The sequence below is a fragment of the Podarcis gaigeae genome (assembly GCF_964106915.1).
Source record: "Podarcis gaigeae genome assembly, chromosome: 8".
In the NCBI taxonomy this organism is placed as follows: domain Eukaryota; kingdom Metazoa; phylum Chordata; class Lepidosauria; order Squamata; family Lacertidae; genus Podarcis; species Podarcis gaigeae.
The window spans coordinates 42,702,906-42,722,390 of record NC_139684.1 but is presented as its reverse complement, the minus strand read 5'-3'; the positions used below and the strand labels follow the sequence as shown (position 1 = coordinate 42,722,390).

Here is a 19,485-nt window from a genome sequence, read left to right as displayed (position 1 = left end):
ACCAGCTGTGTGTCTGGTCTTCTCTTTCAGACAGAAAGAGCAACAGCTCGGCTGGCGGCACCAGAAGCAGAAGCAGTTACCTGGAAGAGCAAATACAGCTTGGCCCTCTCAGAGGTACTGTGGAGGCAAAGGGTTGTGAAGGGCTGGGGTGAGAGAAGGACGCTCCAAGAGCTGCCAGCTTGTCCACTAGTATCAGCTCTCCTTGATGCTTGCTTTCAGTAAGGCATGAGAAGAAAGGAGTTCTTCAGAGAGGCAGGTAGGGGCTAGCCTGATCACTAGGAGGCCACGGAGTTGCCCTTCAGGGTTGGAAGGGTGGTTGAGCAGCTACTCTTTTGCCTTCCTGCCTGCCTTCCACCACATGGTCATGGTCCTCACAGCACCAGAAGCATTGAGCTGGGGTTATGTGGTGCTTCAGTCAGTCTGATAGAAGGAGGGAGTCGAAATGTCCGGCACTGAGCACATCTGGCTTGCCATGCCGCGACTGCTGGAGTTGCTCAGTTCCCCACCCTCCCTCCCTCCTCCTGTCTTTGAGCACCAGCCAGAGGGTGTGTTGCTGTGACTGCTCAAGGCATGCACTTGCAGCCAGTGTGGCATGGCAGAGATGTGTACATGCCTGCATTCAGAACTGCCTGCTGTTTCCTGCAAAAACAGAGGTGCCAAGTGTGAGTTTTGACTGCTTCCCCAGTCAAGGTTTCCTTGAAGCTCCCCAACCCTGGGAAGGAGGGAGGGCAATGGGACAGGCAAGTGCTGGGCTTCTACCAGGAGGTCCAGTGGCTGAGAGGACGAGCCCTGTTTTGTCTTCTGCCTCTGGTGAGGAGACTCTGCTCTAGGTGGGAATGGAGCTGCGGATGGCTGCCTTTTATTCTGTGCCTGTCAGCTGCTGAATTTGCAGGGAGCAACTTGCCGTCTTTTCTTTCTGGCTTTTGAGAATCCACAGATATGGGGCAGCATTACCTCTTTCCCCCTCTCCCCACAGCATCCCTGGGAGGGTGTGTGTGTCAGAATCTGTGTGTGTGTGTTTAATTCCCTGCTTTCAGAGGAACACAACTAGCAAATGATGGGATCTTTGACAGAACAAAGGTATTTTTGAGGGCTCTGTAATAGACACTGTTAATGCGTCCCGTCCCTCATTGTCTGCTGTCTGATCCCATCCCTCTGCCAGACAGTCACTGCGGGATGAGTCACTTCTCATGTCTGGCAATCAAGGTGAATTTTCAAAAAGCTGCCATTTTGAAATTATGCAGTAGATGCGGTGGGGTGTGGGGGAATGGCAGAGGCAGAGCTTGCAAAGGCTGAGGGAGACCCCTGCTGTCCTTTTCAGGAACTCCAATCCTCCCACCCCCAGCATTGCCAATGTGCAGGAAAGGACAGGCAAGAGTTGTATTAATTACTAACTGCAGCCAAAATGGAGGCAGCTACGCACAAGTTCCCGTTGCTTTTATGACTCTTGGCCAGGGGTGCATCAAGCGGGGGCCCTTGCTAGGAAGATTTTTTGCTCCACAGGGCTTCCTGCCACCCTCTACCGCTGTAGCTGGGCCCTGAAAATGTTCTCCAGACACCAGCAAAGAGTACCAGAGGCAATGAGGGAGTATAGATGTGTGGTTGTGGTTGTGCTCACAGCCCCTTAAACTTCTTTCTAATCTTACTTCATTCCTTCCACCCCCACTCCCAGTGGCCTGAGTCTCAAGCACCCCTTAGTATTGGATTTAGTAATAAATAGCAGTTCTTTGGCCCTTCAGTGCTAAGCTGCCAGCACTCTGGGCCAGCCATGGTGGTCCTCAGTGTAAGGCAGGAGGGCGCTGAGATCTGTGCTCAGGGCTTCTCTGAAATGACACTGCTGACTCTTTCCTTAGGAAATGCTACCTGCTCATTCCTCCCGTCCACCTCTTCTCTTGGTGTATTATGATGGAGCACGACTTTCACCACAGGATGAAATCTCACCCGGCTTAATTCTGTTGTCTAGATGTTTGCCTTGGACTTTCTGGATTCCTTCTCAGTTTTCTTTTGTTAAAAAAAGAAAAATGGGTGCTGTGTTTGGCTGTCTTCCAGTCCCATTCACCTTTTGGGTTGATGCCACCTGACCCCAGTGATTTGTTGCGAAGTGTATGCTTAATTAGATAATTCGTTCTAATTCCTTTTTGAGTTTAATGTCACCTCTTCAAATACTCCTTCAGTGGAGACTCTTCTGCCATTTTTTTCCTTTTGCATTGTCCTTCTCTAACACTCTGCCTGCCTCTCTGGCAGCTGCCTGACTTTTGAAGTACAGAAATGACTTCAACATCCACTCTTCTCTTCTTCTTGCTTTGGGTACTTGGGGGTGGCTGCCAATCCTGGGTTGGGGTGGGTGAGAGGGCCATTCTGTCTTCCTTGGCACTCGATCAAGCCTCTCCCTGGCACAAGCAGCTTGCTCCTCCTTGTGCTGATACTTCCTGAATTCTTTAAACTTTGCAAGAGCCTCTGAAAACCTCAGGTCAGGCTGCAGTCCCCAGATGGGCAAGAAAATGCCTCCTCCAGCCTATGCAAGGGCTATGGCCAAGGGCCAGAGTGTAGGGTTGAGCTTAAGGACAAGTTGCCTCCCTTCCTTCTTCTCTGACTTGCATACCAAGTCAGCCAACAACTTCATGGTGTGCTGTCTCAAGGCCCATGGGGTGCCCAGAGGATCATGTGCTTCTCCAGACTTCGTGGGAGTTGCTGTACCAGGGCTGGTCTCCCGCTTCCTCCATCAAGCAGTCTTTGGGGTTGGAGACCTCTGAGACTTGTTTTACAGATCTTCCAGTAACTGACTTCCAGGAGAGCTGGGAGGGGCCTGAGTGCAGGACAGAGACTCTTTCTGTTCATGTTGCTGGGGGAATTGGAACATGTCTTGCAGCCCAAAGGGCTGGGAACCCCCTTCCCTCCATGCTGTGTGGTGGGCAGCTGGTATCTCTGCTCAAATCGGCCCCTGGTATCTACCATTTTGCGGGGGGGGGACTGCCCTCCACCAGCCAAGCCTGACTCTTGCTGCCCTTCCCCATCTCTGCCCATCAGCCCCTCGGATGGACTAAAATCTGGCCCGCCTTTGTTGTTTTCCTAATTTCCATTTTGTATCCTAAAATATGCACTCTGAGTTCCGCTCGACAGACACCCCTAATCTAATCTCCACGTCTGCTTTCTAATTTTCACAGTCAGGGTAAAACAAATTGGCCGGCGTTAATTGTCTGCACAGCAGCCCGGAGCTTCGAGCTGTGATTTACGAGCTCAGAGCAAGCGCTCTGCAACACATTTTTCTTAATTTATTTTTAATGAGTCTCTCAATTAATTTTCTTGGAAACATCTTAATGATGTTGGAGGCGGGTGTTAATGAGGTCTGTGCTCATGCGTCATTTTGCATATTTTGCTGTGCTGAACAGTGCTGTGCCTGCCAGGCCCGTTTGTGGAGGAGAAGGGGTTCTCCTTCCCATTTTTAAAGATTCGAGGAGTAGCAAAGTTGTGATCCTGTCAGCAGGCCCTTGAAGACCTTCCTTATGTGCTTTGGCCCAGAAGCAACAGATGCCCATGGCAGACATGAAAGTGCTCCCTGTGCCCCTGTGGTGCCAAGCGGGGCCCACCGAGCCAACAACTCAGGGTGGGACTGCCCAGACCAAACAGAGCAGCAGCAACCTCTCAGACCAAGGCCAAGTCAGGGGACTCCCTCTTGCCTAGGTTAGACACCACCCCACTTGCCCAATATGCTGGCTAAGTGCCAACAGGGGAACCCCTTCTAGTAGAAAAGAAGAGGCCCAGATTGGGGTTGACTGGGGATGTGAAGAGCACTCAAGGTCAGGCAATGAGTGAACCACACAGGCTCCATCCTCCCAAGAGGACACGCCAGGGAGCGATGGCACAAGCCAGCAGCAGCACACCTGAGGATGAAGTTCACAGGTCTGTGCCTGGCATGGCAAGCACAGGGCACCTGGCAGTTGCCACCTGATACACCCACGTCTTTCCTTAAGGCTGGCGGTGTGTTAAGAACTCAGAGGCAATGTGGTCTGTGCCCTGGAGGTGCGGTTCCAACCGAGGGATGCGGTTCTTTGGGGTGGGGAGGGCCGGCCCCCTCCTCCCTCCCCACGCTTTGTTGGCATCTGGGAAGATGTGAGCCGTTGTTGTTTTCTCACCGCGTGTCAGTCTTCATTAAATCACAAAGGAGCAGAGCAGAGACAGCTTTTGTCCCAGCCAGAACGTGGCAGCTGTTTAATTTCAATTAACACAGCCTTGAAAAGAATAACATGAAGGCAGCAATTAAAGGGAGGCGGGATTTCCTCGGTGGCTTCTTGCCGTTGCCTGAGTCGCTCCACAGCAAGGGGGTGGGTGGGACGTGCCTCTCGCTTGGCGCTGCAGGCTCCTCCAGGTGCCTCCTGCTTTCAGCATCCTTCTCCACAAGGTGCAGTGCCAGTGCTCCCAGGTGACACACCAGCCTCACACAACATTGCCTGTCCTTTACCTTGGACTGGTCCAGCCATACAAAGCATGAGAACCAGGGAATAAGATGCCTGGGGCTTGGAGCCCTCCCTGTGGAAGGACGTGATGAGGAGGATGTTGTTCTGCCTCTTCCTGAGTAGGCTTAGCTACCCATCCCACATGCTGCAGTTCGGAAAAGTCCAGAAGATGAAGTAACTCTTGCAGCTCTCAGGAGCACTCTGGACTCAGGATCTGGCCCAGAAATGAGACCTCATGTCTCTTTGGACCCGCTGGGTCTGAAGCAGCCAGGACTTGCGCTGTGATTCCCAGTGGGCGCATATGGCCAGCAACCACTCCTTGCCTTTGGGCATCCCAATCAGCCCAAAGGCGCCGGTTCTTTGACGCTTGTTCTTTCGTGCGTGGAGGGAGGGGAAAAGGAGGGGAAAGGCTGCTATTGATCGGGTGCTTTAGGAGGGAAAGGGATCTCCTTGGCTGTCTAAACACTATTGATCCTCTGCTGGGCCTGCAGCTGGCAAGGAGGAAGGTATTAAAACCTCACTGCCGACAACTTCTTCTTTGGTGGCTGAGCAGAGAGAGCAGGAGGGCCACAAAAGGGGAGCCAAGGCAGCTTCCTCCTCTGTTTCTGGAGTGGCAGAGGAGCAGGGAGGGCCCCAGTGGAAAGCGGTCGGCCTGTCTTGCATCTGGCAAAGAAGGTTAGTGCTTCCAAGAGCCACAACAGGTCCATTTCCTCTAAAGGCTGTTTGGATTGCATCTATTCTAGCCACCTCCCTGGCAGACCAAGAGGCTTCTGCCAGGACAGGTGGTCCTCCGACCGCTGAAAGTGGGTGGCCTCCATCTGCATTTCTGGCCTTTGCCCAGGAGATTGCCATCATCCCTGCCTTCTCGGCCCCTATGGCCTCCTTGCCCTTCCTCCAGAATGACTGTATTCATTTTGCACAGGAGTTCATGGCTGACCCAAGCCTCCTCTACTTGTAGGTCATGAGAACTCCCCCCGAGAGGCATGTGTGTGAATGCAAGAGTGACTGTGGGCTGGGAGTACCTTTCCTGCTTCCTCATGGATGCTCCCAATTAAGGCGAGGAAGCATCCCCATCAAGAGGTCTGTGCTTCTTTCCAGTGGGGTTGCCTCTCACTGACCTTCATTTGAATATTGCACTGAGATACGCAGTCAGAGTTCCCAGCACTTCATGAGTGAGGAGGTGGCTCTTCAGAACAGAAAAAATAACATCATTTTTTAAAATGCTAGGTTGAGACCAACTTGATGGTGTGCTGGGCAAATTTTTTAAAAAAGGTCTCTGCTTGGCACCAGAAAGACATCAGATGTGGCCCCAGGCAAGCTTCCCTGCAGAGGGCATTCTGCAAGTGGGCGCCCCTTTCTCCTCCAGCCCCTCCACATCTGAGTCCAATTTCTGTTTGAAGAGGCAGTCCTGCATTTGACCTGGAAGGGTGCCAGGTTTGCCCAGTGAAGTAGTCAGGTTCAGGGCTGAGGCAGGGAGCTCCTAGCCCTGCCAAAGACTCAGAGGGAGTGGGAGGAGGCCCTCATGCCGTTGTGTTCCCTTCCAGGCTGCGGAGCAGAGCGAGGCACTGCTCAGACTCCAGGAGACCCACAGTGCCCTCCAGCAGCAAATGACCGAACAGGAAGGCCTCATCTGCCAGCTGGAGATCCAAGTCCAGGAGCAGCAGGAGGACCTGCAGGGAACCAGGGAGCAGGTATAGAGTGCTGGACCACCTGGACACGGGGGTGCATGGGAGTCGTCCCCCCCATCCCAAGAATGAAGGACTTGGGGGCAGGCAGAAACCTGGTAGAGTGGCAGGCAGTGGGAGCCACAGAGCTTGTTTTATTGCCAGCCCCTGTGAGCTGCCATCCCATCCCACAGAGCCATGCTGGGGGCCTCACCCAAGCCTACGCTCCTTGCCCCCAGGCATCTGAACGCCGGCAGGCTGTGCAAGAGTTGGAAATGTAGCAAGCCCTAGTGGAGGAGGCAGGCCTGGTGCTAGAGAGAGCAGAGAGCCAAGTGAGCAGGACGGAAGGCTTGGAAAGACCTCCTGGGAGCCCATTGATGGCTTCTGGCATTCACACCTTGCTTTCCCTGTCTGAAAACCCTCATGACTGGCTGGCCTGCCTGAGGATCCCCTGCACTAGATGCTCGCTTTCAGGCCATGGCTGCCACGAAAGAGCTGCAGGTGCCCAATTTGTCTTCCAGATCTGGCAGCAAAAGCAGCAAATGGCGAAGCTGGCAAGAGCAGCAGCTGATAGCCAAGCAGCAGAGCAGCAGGTACCATGTGTCCCTCTCCTGGCCCTAGTCCAAGGTGCTTGAGGGAAGGAGGTTTGTCCCAAGAGGACCACATGCCCTTCTCTTCCCTGCAGTCTCTGGGCATTTGGGCTCTTTTGATTTCTTTTAAATGCTTCCATCCCTGCGTTCCTCCCAGAGGCTCCCAGTGATAACGATGTAATGCTAGAAACCTCTGAGACAAGATGGATAAGTTGGAGCTCTTTGTCTTAGAGGCGAGCATAGATATTGTGGGCAAAACCAAAACCTGGTGGAAGGGAAAGATCCAGAGGGAAACTGTTGTCTCCAGATACACACTCTAGGAAGGACAAAGATGGCTGTATTCTGGCCTCAGAATTAGTAAAACTTCTGGATCCCAGTTGCTGGGAATCACAAGTGAGGAGCAAAGCTAATGTATTCTCGCCCTGTTTGTGGGCTTCCCTTTGGGGGTATCCTGTTGGCCACTGAGGACCAGATGGGGCTGGGCTGGGCAAGGCCATATGCTTTTGTATGCTCGGGTGACACAGGTTCAATTCCTGGTGGAATCACTAGGTGGCGCCGGGAGAGATTTCCTACTGGTTGCTGCCAGTCTGTGTCAGTCTTGAGCTAGATGGACCATTGACCTTACTCATTACAATGGTACCTCGGGTTACAAATGCTTCGGGTTACAAACACTTCGGGTTACAAACTTCGCTAACCTGGAAGTAGTTACCTTGGGTTGCAAACTTTGCCCCAGGATGAGAACGGAAATCGCAACGCGGGAGGCCCCATTAGCGAAAGCGCACCTCAGGTTAAGAACGGTTTCGGGTTAAGAACGGACCTCTGGGACGAATTAAGTTTGTAACCTGAGGTACCACTGTATAAGGTAGCTTTTTAGTGGGGCTGATCCAGCAGGACCCTTCTGACCTTATTAGCAAACAATAATAACCCATTAAATAATTTTAAAGCCAGGAAATCAAGAAAAGTAATGCCTGTTAAAAAAAAAAAAAGGCTCAGTAATTCCCAAATACCCTCCAAAACCTTCATCTAAAAACTGATACGGGTTGGGGGGCGGGAATGGCAGGTCTCAAATCCTTTGCCACTGCTACTTTTTGGAGGAGGGGGAATTCTGGGGTTAACGGAGCAGCAAAGCCTCTTTGCAGGGTTCTTCTGTGCTTACCTTGTTTCAAACACTGTTGCCATGGCAGGTGCAGCAGTACAAGGACATTATCCACCAGCTGCAGGGAGATTTGGCAGCCTCTCGGGCTTCCCAGGCTGCCTCTGAGTCCAGAGTCCGCAGCAGGGAGGAGGAGATCCAGGACCTTCAGCAGAAAGAGGCCTTGGCACGTCACCAGCTGAGGATGCTGCAGAGTGAGGTACAGCCCCGTGTGAATTGGGAGGGGCCAGAGAAACCCACCCACTCAGGAGCTAAGGATGTCTTTTTGGCCTTGCCCTTTTTTCCTGGGACCAGGTGGGTCAGCAGAAGGAGACGCTGAGCACACAGCAGCACGCCTCCCACATCCTCTGCAGACAGACAGACCAGGAGCTAAGTGCCCTGCAGAAGGTTGTGTGTGAGCAAGAGGCACACTGGAGGGAGACGGTTGGGCAACTGAAGCTCAGAGTCCCTGCCAAGTGCTCAGGGGGTTGAGGCCTCTGCTCAGCCCTTCTCTCTCGTTCTTGCCAGGCCCAGAGGACCAAGGAGCAGCTGGCCTCCTTGCAAGAGCAGCTTTCCACCTGCCAGACTCAGGTGAGCCTTCCTCTTCTTCCTCCTGCTCCTCTCTCACTCCAAGCCCAGAGAGACTCTGTTCCAAATCCCAGCCCAGCTTGCCCCAGTTTCTTCCAGCTCTAAACTGGGGCTTCTGTGTGTGGTGGGACCTCTCCCTGGTGCGCCTCTCTGCGGCCTCCTTCCCTCCACATCCTCTCACGAGGTGTTTTGCCTGGCCTTGGATGCAGCTGCAGCAGAGCGAAGAGCAGACGGAGCAGAAGGAGGCTGACTTCCAAGCAGCACAGGACGAGCTCTCCCGATGCCAGGAGCGGCTGTCTGACGCCCACGCAGAGCACCAACAACTGGCCCAGAGCATGGCAGCGCTGGTGGAGCAGCAGGAAGCCTCCAAGCGAGAGGTAGGCTGGCTAGTTGCTGCAGGCCTCCCAGGCAAGACTCTTCCTGGCCCAGCAGCCTCCTGCTGCTCTTTCTGCCAGAGGGAGAAGATTGCTGCAGCAGCACCCAAGGAAGGTTCCAAGTTCTAGGCATTGTCTCTGGAATCCCCCCCCCCCCCAAGCTGCCAGTTCTTAGTCAGGCCCTTCTTCCCCCAGGTCGATCTCCGTGACCAGACGATTGTGAAACTTCAGAGATGTCTGAAAGCAGCTGAGGAGGAGCGGGTGCAAGGGAAGGATGAGGTGACATTTTGGGGACGGAGAGCCTCCTTGTAGCAGTCTTGAAAAAGTACCCCACAAAGGGTGGAGCTCCCAAGGAGACCAGCAGCCAGGCCCTTCTCCCTCCCTCCCCAGTGTTCTCTGAGCAGGGGAAGAGTCCCAAGGACAGCAGACTTTCCCCCCAGAGGATCAATCACCAAAGGGCAGGTCACAGGAGGTGCTTGTGTAAATGTAAAGAGGCGAAGTGATAGATCCTGAGCTGCTGACTTATAGTCAATCCAGCTTCTGGAACAGATGAGAGCCCAGATGAGAGCCCAGAGAACTGCGTTGCCCTGCGATTTGCCTGCTTGTTTCCAAACAACCTGCTGAGGACACACAAGCTTTGGGAAAACTGCCTGTCCAGTGTGTTTCCCAGCTCAGGATCTATCTTGACAAGCAGCAGTTGGGGCCGTAGTGCAAGGATGAGGGTCCGGAGGGCTTTGCCTCACATAGCACAGAGGGAAAGAGCCAAGCCAGGGGAGGGAGAGAGGGGGCAGGATGAGGTGGTCTGAATGTGTGGATTGCCCAGCAGCCTCCTGAGGATGCTCATCTGTCCCCTGGCACTGCCAGCTTGCAGGTAAAGAGGCCGAAGTGAACCACCTCAGGGGACAGCTCCACCACCTGCAGGATGAGCTGAGGAGCCTGCGAGACTCTTGCACTGAGCAGGAGAAGGCAATAGTGGAGCAGACTCGGCTCATCTGCCAGCTCCAGCACGAGAAGGAGTCCTCCCTCAGCAAGGTCCGTGCCCTTTGGGGGGGAGAGTGGTTGCAAACTCAGTTTGGCCCCCATTTCCCTACCAGCTGATCTCAGTTTCCTGCCACCCCCTAAAGTTTGACTCCCTTCCCTTCAACGGTCTTCAGCCTCCCTGCATCCTTGTGGGCTGCCTCTCCTCCAGGTGCTCACCCAGAACCCCTGACTGCAGGGGGAAGGAGCCAATTTGGGGCGAGATCCATTCCTTGCTACGTGGGGAAGAGAGGAGACCAAGCTCCAAGGCACCCCTCCTCTTACTCACGTGACCAACCCCCCCCCCCCCCCGCTGTGCTGTTTGCAGAGCCAGAGCAAGGCCGCCGCCCTGGAGCAGCTGCGGGGTGAACAGCTCTCTGCCCGGCAGGACCACCAGGCCAACATGGACCAGCTGCAAGACAAGCTGCAGCGCCTGCAGCAGGAGCTGGATATCTGCAAGGGGCGCAACCAGGAGAACCTCAGCAAGCTGCAGTCCCGCGAGTGCCGGATTGAGAAGCAGACGCTGGACCTGGAGATGCTGCTTCAGCAGTGCCAGGTCCTCAAGGAGCAGGTGAGCCCAGCCAGCTGGCTGCACCCCACACCCCACTCCTACCTTCCCACCCAGAGTTGCCTACCTCCCTTTCCCCCCGCAGCTCCTTTACTATGAGGAAGTGACCCAGAAGCAGGAGCGGGAGCTGTCCTGCCAGAGCGAGCGAGAGCGGCACCTGCATGAGCAGCTGGGCCAGGTGGAGAGCAGCAGCACCCTCCTGGAGGGCAGCCTGGAGCTCTACAAGAAGAAGTTCCAGGCCTCGCTGAGCAGAGCCGGGGAGCTGGAGTGCCAGTTGCAGCGCCTGGAGGAGGAAGCCGCCTGCCAGGTAGGGGCCCCGGTTCAGAGGGGAAGGCGATGGCAATGGGGGCCTGGCTGCTTTCCTGGCCCTAAGCTGCGCTTGCCCTGTTGCTGCAGGCCAAGGAAAAGGACGAGGCCCTCTGTAGGTTGCAAGCAGAGCAGCAAATCCTGCAGGAGGAGCTGAAGGGCAAATGCTGGCAGGCCAGCCGGGCAGAAGACACCGCTGAGCAGCTGATGCGGGAGCTGCGCGACACCCAGGTGGAGCTGGCCCAGAGCCGGCAGCTCGCCTGCCATTCTGAAGAGACCATCCAGGCGCTGCAGGAGCAGTTGGCAGCCAACCGTGTCCAGGTGAGCCTGGCCTCGGCCCCCAACCCCACGGGCAGCGGAAGAGGGAGCCACCTCTGACTGACTGCTGTGTGCTCTTCAGCTCCTAGACCAAGAGGCGGCGCTGGCCACGTTGCACAGGGACTTCGCTTCTTACAAAGCAACTCACAGCTGCTCCAACGGCAGCTATGAAAGCCAGATAGTCGCCGCAGAGACCCTCAGGCAGGTAGGCCCTGCTCCCGGGCCACAACACTTGTTGGGGGGTGCTGGGGGAGCCCTGGAGATGTAGGGCTCCAGGCTGAGTCGCGGTTCTCTTTGTTCTGAGCAGAAGCTGCTGAAAGAGGAAGAGGAGAGCTCTAAGCACCAGCGGCACGCTGAGGAGTACCAGGGCCTGGTGCAGGATTTAAAACTGGAGCTGGTGAGGGTCACTGAGCAGAAGAGCAGCGCTCTGAACGGTAGGAATGAGTGGAAATAGCAAGGACATAGGCCAGGTCCCACTCTTGGCCTGAGCAGACGTCGGGCGGGGCTCAGCTAATGCTGAGCAAGAGGCCACCTTTTTCCCCAGACTTGGCTCACCTGGAGCTGAACTTGCAAAGCCTGTATGAGGAGGCAGCAGCTGAGAGGGACAAGCAGCAGCAGCAGGTCCAGCAGCTACAGATGGAGCTTAAACAAAGCCGCAAGCTGCTTGCTCAAAGGGAGCAGGTGAGCACCTCTGCCTGATTTGCTGGGAGGCTTGCTGGGGTGTGTGGGTCCTTGTCTGTGGCTGACTCCCTCTCTGCACTCCCTCCCTCCCTCCCACAGGCCATCCAGAAGCGAGATGCAATCCTGCGGAAGTCCCAGGCGGAGATGGTGCACGCCTGCAGCACCCTGCAGGAGAAGGGGCAGGAAGTGGAGCAGCAGCGTGCCCGTGCCCATCACCTGGAGGCCAGCCTGCAGAAGGCCCAGCGGGAGCTGGAGCACAGCAGAGCAGAGTGTGCCACATTGTGTGCCGAGGCACAGGCCCTGCGGCGGAGCTTGCACGAGAGCCAGGAGCAGCACCAGAAAACTGGTGAGTGGGGCCAGGACATATGAGGCTGGAGGCCAGAAATTCCCGTCGGTAACATTGAGACTAGATTACTGGGCAGTGGCAACAGTTGGAGCAAAGCAGCAAAGGTGGGAGTGAGAAGCAAGCCGAGGACCCATCCCCTCTCCCACCTCCCCAGAGCCTTGTGGGATGCTTCAGCCAGCCCACCTGCTGGTTTCTTCTGCTCCCCTTTGGGGCTCCTGCCAGCATCTCAGACCCTCCCTCCACCCCACAGCCCAGGAGCTGGCGCAGCAGGAAGAGCAGGTGCTGCTGGCCCAGAGCAGCCTGCACAATGCCCAGGAGCAGCTGAGTGAGCGGCTCACAGAGCTCACACATCAGACACAGGCTGGCCGCCGGCTGGAGGCAGAGCTCCGGGTTCTCAACGAAAGGCTCTCCGTTGCTGAAGCAGAGCTGGAGCAGAAAAGGTAGCAGCTGCAGTGGCAAATGGCAGGGGCTGGGGGTCTCCTTAGGCCCTGACATGAGTCTCTCTGGGGGGAAAGGGTTGCAGAAGGGGAAGGGCGCCTTCCGTGGCTACTAGATGTGAAGGATCAAAGAGGGGTGGGAAGGGAGCTGTTGTCCTCAGGTCCTGCTTGGGGCTTCTCTTGGGGCATCGTGATGGGCTGCCTGCTGTCAGCAAGAGGAGGCTGGTCTAGATGGGACCACTTTGACCCAGAGTTTTTATTCTTGCTGCTGATTCTGCCTCCCTCAGAGAGCTGTTGGAGCAACTGATGGGAGAGCTGAGCCAGTCAAAGCAGCAGCACCAGGCAGCCATGCAAGAGTCCCAGCAGCACCAGAAGGAGGCATCTCGGCTGCAGCAGAAGCTACAGAGCAGCCGGGAAGGGCTGAAGAGCCTGCAGCTGAAGGTGGGGAAGGGGAAAGTGGGAGGGCTTGAAGGGCAACTGCCATCTCAGCCAAGCCAATTGCTTCTGCCTGCGGGAGAGCTCAGCTGGTGGCAGCCTGAAGCCTTCTGGTATGTGCCGCCCACAGGTGCAAGGGAACCAGTCGGTGCTGGATGAGTTGCAGGCAGAGCTGGGCCAGCAGAAGCGCCAGGAGGAGGAGCTGCAGCGGCAGCTGCGAAGGGCCAAGGAGCAGGAGAGCCAGCTGGTACAGCAGTGCAAGGAGCTGCAGCATCAGCTCCAGAGCAGCCAGTGCAGGGTGAGCCACTGGGCAGGGCTGCAGGGAGGAGGCGTGTCCCAAGTCTCCCAGGAGCTGACAGCCCCCTGGCCTTGCAGTTGCAGGAGGAAGAGTGGAAAGCCCAGAGCCTGCACACCTGCGCCACAGAGCGGGAGACAGAGAGCCGTGTTCTGCGTGAGCAGCTGAAGCAGCAGAAGACGGAGCTGGAGGTGCTCCGCAGAAAGTATGAACACGCCCAGTTGCAGCTGCAGCAGGAGACAGCAGAGGTGAGTGCTGCCATTGTCACCTTCCCCCGCCCTTGCCTGCCTTCCTGCAGGTTGACCAGGCTTGCCTCCCCCACCCCACTCCACAGGTGTTGCGCCAGGAGGCCACCCTCTCCCAGCTCCACACTGAGCTGCACACTGCCCAGGAGAAGGAGCGCCAGAGCAACCAGTCCCTGGCTGCAGCCAAGAACATTGCCCAGGACCTCCGGCTGCAGGCCACGTCCTGCCAGGCCAGCCAAAGGGAGGCGGTGGAGCAGGTAAGGCCAAGTCAAACCTGGGCACCTTTTGGAGGCCAGCCAGCCAGGGAGATGACCTCTACCCTCCCTTCTTGGCAGCTGGAGCAGAGAACCCGGGAGGTGTCCTGCCTGCAGGCGGAGCTGCAGCTTGCCCAGCACAGGGCAGACCATCTGGAGGAAGAACTGAGCGGCTCCCGAGAGCAGCTGCAGCAGCTGCTGGCCATGCAGAGGGAGAGGGAGAAGGAGGTGAGCATCCCTGGCCCAGGGAGGGAGGGCTGGAGGGGCCTTCTTGCTCAGCCCAAGCTCACCCAGTGGGCAACTCCTCTGTCTTCACAGGCCTGTGCCTCCGAGGAGCAGCTGAGCGCCCTGGCCAGCCAAGTGCAGCACTGGCAGCAGGAGCACCGGGTGGCCGAGCAGGCTCTGGCCGAAAAGGACGAGGAGCTGGTGGTGATGAAGGTGGAGCTGGCCTCGCTGGAGGAGAAATGTCACCAGGCGACAGAGGAGGTGACGAGGGGCTCCCTGCAGGGTGGAGGGATACACAGCCAAGTCCTCCTCAGGTGGCTGATGCTTTTCCTCTGGTCCTCTCCTGGGGCTGCTTTGGCAGAGAGAAGAGCTGCAGAACGAAGTCAACGTCCTCCGGCAGAAGTTTGTGGTTTCCAGCCGGGACGTAAGTAAAGCTTGGGGAGGAATCTCATCCCCCGGACTCCCCAGGGGCACCATTCACCTCTGCTGCCCCTAGGAAGAAAGCAGATCCCGTCATTGGGGAAGAAGGCCCCAAGCAAAGCATCCAAAGAGAGTTCCCATGGCTTCTGGGTGGCACATTCACAAGCTGAGGTGACAACAAAGGTCACAACAGGCTGGCCTGGCTTCCTCAGGGAGTTGTGAAAGCAACAAGCCTGTCTAGCCTCAAAGCCAGAGCTGGTTGCACCCCATGCATTGAGGTTGCCCAGCAAATACTCTCCCTCCCCTTCCCACCCTTCAGCCCCTATAAGCCTTGGTTTGTTCTTCTCTCCAGAGTTAGAGCTCAGCTGACCTCGTTCTTTCTCTCCTTTCCTTCTCTTTGTTTCTCAGCTTCCTCCAGCTTTGTCTTGTTCCTTCCTTCACCTGCTGCTGCTCTCCTCCAGCCTTTCCTCAGGGCCGGTTGCCCTGCCAAGTTCTTGAGCATCTCTGATACTCTCCTTTGCATCCTCTTCCACTTGTCCACATCCTCTCTAAGGTCTGGTGCTGTTCTCAAGTGGAACTTGTCCAAGGTTGAGGTTTTGCTGCTGGCACAGCGAGACCACCCACTGAGATTCAGGGGCAAGCAAATGAATTTGCGGAAGACCAAAGAAGGTTCCTTTTCACACAGCGTAGAACTCCTTGATGGCACCCACTGCCACAGGGTGTGCCGACGGCTGCCAATTAGAATGGTTTAAATGGGGGAGTAGATAACCTCAAGACAAAGAGATGTGCCAATAGGTGTTGGCCATGATAGCTCTGTGGAACCTCCTTGTCCAGAGGCAATCTACCTGTGAATACCAGGCACTGGGGAACGTTCTAAACCTGATCCTCTGCCTTTGGGTTTCCTGGCAGCACCTGGTTTGGATCCCCAGATGCCACACCAGATGGAGCTCTGAGCCTGCTGCAGCAGGGCTCTTGGTCTGTGGCTCACCAGAGACCTTGTGGTTGCCATTTGGGAGTCTTGTTTGCCTCTGGCTCTGCTCTTCATTCTTTGGCCCTTTCAGAATAGTTTAGGGGCAAGAGAGTGGAGGGGCCAGTGGAGGTTGCTTTGCACTTCTGGAACCATGCCAGGGTGGCCTTCCTAGACTACCCTCTTCTTACCTGGCAGGTGGAATCCCTGCAGACCTCCCTGGAGACAGCACGGGCCGACAGCTACCGCCTGCATCATGAGAGTGAGTTGGTGGTGTCCAACGTCAGCCAGTGGGTGAAGGAGCAGAAGTGAGTTTGTGCCACCTGGCCGTGGCAGCCTCCTCCTCCTGGCGTGGGTGGGAATGGGCTCTAGCAGTGCTGCTTACCACCTTTCCTTGCCCCTTGTTACTTCCTCCCAACTGGTGTCTCGTTGCAGGCAGGTGAACGAGAAGTTGGGCGACAAGATCCGGGACCAGATCAAGCAAATCGCTCAGCTGACGGGCGAGAGGGAGTAAGTGCAGCAGGCTGACATGGGCGGGGGGGGGTCCCTCCTTCAGGCCTCCCACACTTCTGCTCTTCCTCAAGGGGTGGGCAGTAGGCTCACCTGCTGGTCCCAACTTCCCCTGCCTCCACCCCATATCTCCAAATATTGTGCAGGACAAGAGGTGTTTTTAAAATTCAGGCGCTCCTCCTTTCCTTGTCCTGTTATCCTCATGTGTAAGTCCAAAGGCTGCTGCATGGCTGTTTGTTCCCCTTTGTTAAGGCAGCTTCTTTCCACAGCCACCTCCATGGGCTAATGGAGAGACTCCAGCAAGAGAATAAACGCTTGAAAAGTGAAGTGGATGAGCGGCGTATTGAGTGTGAGCGCCTCAAGGTGAGTGGAAGGCTCGGTAGTGAAGGGCCAATAATCCCAGGGGTCCAGATGGCACTCTCAGTAGGCTGCCTCCGTTTCCCAGCAGGGAAGGTAATGAGTGAGTGGCAAGGTGTTCTGTTAGCCTGCAAGGCAGGCATTTATTATTTGAGGTAAAGTACTTCTGGAACAAAAGGGACGCAGGTGGCGCTGTGGGTTAAAGCCTCAGCGCCTAGGACTTGCTGATCGAAAGGTCGGCGGTTCGAATCCCCGCGGCGGGGTGCGCTCCCGCTGCTCGGTCCCAGCGCCTGCCAACCTAGCAGTTCGAAAGCACCTCCGGGTGCAAGTAGATAAATAGGGACCGCTTTCTAGCGGGAAGGTAAACGGTGTTTCCGTGTGCGGCTCTGGCTCTGGCTCTGGCCAGAGCAGCGATGTCACGCTGGCCACGTGACCCGGAAGTGTCTCCGGACAGCGCTGGCCCCCGGCCTCTTGAGTGAGATGGGTGCACAACCCCAGAGTCTGTCAAGACTGGCCCGTACGGGCAGGGGTACCTTTACCTTTACTTCTGGAACCCTAAACCCACAAATGCAGAGTGGGCCAATATTGCCATAACAGGAGACGTGGCAGAAGATAGGACAGCCCCAAGGATTCCCCAGACCACCCACATCATTTAATGAGAAGGCATTGAACAAGTGCTGTTGTGGAAGCTTTTGCAGTTCTGCAGCAAGAGCACAGAGAAGTAGGCTTCCAGCATCCAACCCACAAGGAGTGCCTGGTAGTGACCACAGAGCCTGTGTGTTGGGCAAATCCACTCCTTGAAAACACAGATCCTTGGACTGCTGGAGGAACGGCGGATGGTTCACCAACAGAGATGATTACGTAGTGATTCATGATAGCCAAAGCCATAAATCTTAGCTACTGAATTTATTTTGGGAAAATAGCTGCTTTCCATGTCTGGAGAATGAGCAGCTGAGAACCCAGATGGAGGTGAGTAACTTAGAGAAGAATTTTCATCCTGCCCCCAAGCCACGTAACAGCCCTCAGGGCATAAGGTCAGCAAAGCCTCCCTTTCTCTAATGACCTTCAAGACTGCTATAAATTACACCTGAGAGGTTCTCTGTCTGCCAGTTGAAATTTACATCTGGTGTGTGAACTACCTTCTTAAGAAGAGTTTATCATTTAACGATCAAGGGTGTTCGGATTGTTAGAAATCTTTTATTTTTAATTCTGTTTTTTGACAAAAGTGTTGACTTCAAACTGAAAGTATGTGGTTTTATAAGGAATGCTGTGAAGACCTTAAGGTCTTAAGTTTTTAAGATGCGTATTGAACTGTTAATAAGATTAAGAACACTCAGTATGGCAAATACATTGTTGGACACTCCATTGATTGTTGGCATCTTACAGCAAATATTGCATGAGCAGTTAAGAGAGATCAGAGCTGAGATTGATGAAATGGTGAATGAAAATGGACCAGAGAAGGATGAAATGGAAAATGGTATTAAAGAGAGCACAGAGACTTTGGAGAACAATATCAAAAAAGGATTTCCAGAACAGGAGAGTGAAATGGTAGAGTTGGAGGTAGCAGACAATGAAATGGAGAAGTCCTTCGCACCAGTGTCTAGAGGAATGAAACACCCAAATGGCACGAGTTATGATGTTGAAGGAATGGAATGAAGCCATGGACATCCTGAGTTGGCAAAGACAGAAAATCGGAAGTCCCTTTCACATCTCTTTTCCTTTTATATTCCTTCCTCTTTTTTCCTTTTGTTTTCCTTGATGCCCTTTACTCTGAGACATTGTTGTCCTCTACTCTACTGTCTTTTCGTTTCTGTTCATTTTGTATTGTATTGTATTACAAAAAAAAGCCTTAATGAAATCTTAAGGGAAATAACACACACACAAAGTCTCCTCTTTCTCGTTGCAGGCTTTCCACAGCAGTGATTTGGACCCAGGTGCTGTACTACCACAGCCTTGGCCTACGTTCCCAGCAGATGAGTAAGTGCTTCTGTTCTCCCCCCACTCCTCTCCTTGGACAATGGCAGCACCAAGGAGCTTCCCTGCCTTCAGGGGACTTGCTGACTCACAACCTCCTTCAGTGACGTGAGTTAACTTCCAAGCCAGGGACTGCCTGGACCAATCTTTTGAGGCAATGTAGAATGCTTCTGATGGCAGGAAGGCACTTTGCACAAGCTTGGCTTAAAAAGTTATTTTCTCGGCTCACACATGCAGGCTGGGGCATCATAGCACCCTACACAAAGCACCAGAAACCCCTGAAAAGCCGTGTGGTGAAGCCTCTGTAAGGAACTGCCTGGTATAGCAGACTATGGGATTCTGTTATACAGCAATCTTTTTCCAGCAGCCAGTGAGATGGGCCCTGGGCAAATCCCCGCCCCACAGCTTTCCTGCAAGGGTGGGGAGCTTGTAGCCCTCTGGCTATTGTGGTTGGGGCTCATGGAATCTATCATCATCCAGAGGGCCACATGCTTAAAGCCAGGGGCCGATAGCAGACCAGGCCACAATTCCCCAACTGACCTCTAATGGAGTTGCATACCAATATTGGGAGGGAAAAGTATTTATATAAACTCTTTATCCAACATTGTGTCTAGAATTGACTTTAGTCCTTGGGTGTACAGAAGCCATTTCCACTCCCTTTCAATCATTTATGGTGGGTGCAAACATGCCCTTTCTTAAGAGGACCAATGCTGTGTACAATAGTCTAAAATGAAGTAATAGCATTCAAATAGATGCCATCTTATTTTCAGTCTCCCGTAGAGATTCCCTGAGCAAACTGATTGTTAGTCAAGTCAAGCAGCATGGATGTAGAAAGCCATTCCTGCTGTACCTCCCCCACCCACCCCAAATCATCATCCTTATTACCATTTGCAGCTCTCACTGCTTGAGCCGGAAACAAAGCAAAGTGCTGGCAACAAAGTGGAACCTGTCCTAGTCCCGCCATGGCTGCTGGATACCTATTCTTCGCCACACATGCTGGCCCCCTCCCTGCCCAGCAGAGGACACACCTTGGTGCCTGCCGCGCCAGGCTCCAGTGAATATTTGGACAGGGACCGGCCGATCGACTAATCATGTGACTTCTTACGCAGAAGAAGAAAGAAAGAAAAAAAGAACTTGTGCAGATACTAAGCTAATAAATGGGGACGTGCTGAGCCACTTTCCCCAAAAAATCACACGTCGTGCTGTAAGCATGTATAAGGCAAAAGGGAGGCAGGTGGCAGAAAGCAGGATGTCTTACAGCCCATTCATGGGCTGAGGGAGGAGAGGGCTCCCCCCAAACACACCTTGCTCCAGCCTCACCCCCAACC

At 54.7% G+C, this 19,485-nt stretch overlaps 1 protein-coding gene and 1 long non-coding RNA gene across 10 annotated transcripts in view; one reads left to right on the top strand and one right to left on the bottom strand.

The window, feature by feature from the left end:
• The window catches only part of PMFBP1 (polyamine modulated factor 1 binding protein 1), an 81,810-nt gene extending 62,396 nt beyond the window's left edge, over window positions 1-19,414 (top strand). For 3 of the 9 annotated variants that reach the window (XM_083752191.1, XM_083752196.1, XM_083752197.1), the window contains 28 exons: window positions 31-114; window positions 5,999-6,145; window positions 6,640-6,711; window positions 7,893-8,060; window positions 8,369-8,431; window positions 8,638-8,805; window positions 8,998-9,081; window positions 9,667-9,834; window positions 10,148-10,390; window positions 10,473-10,694; window positions 10,784-11,014; window positions 11,094-11,216; window positions 11,319-11,445; window positions 11,556-11,692; window positions 11,792-12,038; window positions 12,289-12,478; window positions 12,763-12,916; window positions 13,041-13,208; window positions 13,286-13,453; window positions 13,540-13,707; window positions 13,786-13,932; window positions 14,023-14,190; window positions 14,291-14,353; window positions 15,515-15,624; window positions 15,752-15,826; window positions 16,096-16,189; window positions 18,090-18,160; window positions 19,052-19,414. In XM_083752191.1, coding sequence (XP_083608317.1) covers window positions 31-114; window positions 5,999-6,145; window positions 6,640-6,711; window positions 7,893-8,060; window positions 8,369-8,431; window positions 8,638-8,805; window positions 8,998-9,081; window positions 9,667-9,834; window positions 10,148-10,390; window positions 10,473-10,694; window positions 10,784-11,014; window positions 11,094-11,216; window positions 11,319-11,445; window positions 11,556-11,692; window positions 11,792-12,038; window positions 12,289-12,478; window positions 12,763-12,916; window positions 13,041-13,208; window positions 13,286-13,453; window positions 13,540-13,707; window positions 13,786-13,932; window positions 14,023-14,190; window positions 14,291-14,353; window positions 15,515-15,624; window positions 15,752-15,826; window positions 16,096-16,189; window positions 18,090-18,160; window positions 19,052-19,112 — 3,921 coding nt within the window. In that variant the 3' untranslated portion in view covers window positions 19,113-19,414. Of the gene's footprint in view, window positions 1-30; window positions 115-5,998; window positions 6,146-6,639; window positions 6,712-7,892; window positions 8,061-8,368; window positions 8,432-8,637; window positions 8,806-8,997; window positions 9,082-9,666; window positions 9,835-10,147; window positions 10,391-10,472; window positions 10,695-10,783; window positions 11,015-11,093; window positions 11,217-11,318; window positions 11,446-11,555; window positions 11,693-11,791; window positions 12,039-12,288; window positions 12,479-12,762; window positions 12,917-13,040; window positions 13,209-13,285; window positions 13,454-13,539; window positions 13,708-13,785; window positions 13,933-14,022; window positions 14,191-14,290; window positions 14,354-14,757; window positions 15,625-15,751; window positions 15,827-16,095; window positions 16,190-18,089; window positions 18,161-19,051 lie in introns of all 9 variants that reach the window. The other 6 variants (XR_014567387.1, XR_014567386.1, XM_083752194.1 and 3 more) reach the window with 6 other exon arrangements.
• LOC310850613 lies at window positions 4,181-8,740 on the bottom strand. The gene is made up of 3 exons (XR_014567390.1): window positions 8,610-8,740; window positions 7,865-8,048; window positions 4,181-6,124 (listed from the first exon to the last, which is right to left on the bottom strand). It is a non-coding gene; the product is annotated as an uncharacterized lncRNA (long non-coding RNA).
• Window positions 19,415-19,485: the final 71 nt, after the last annotated feature.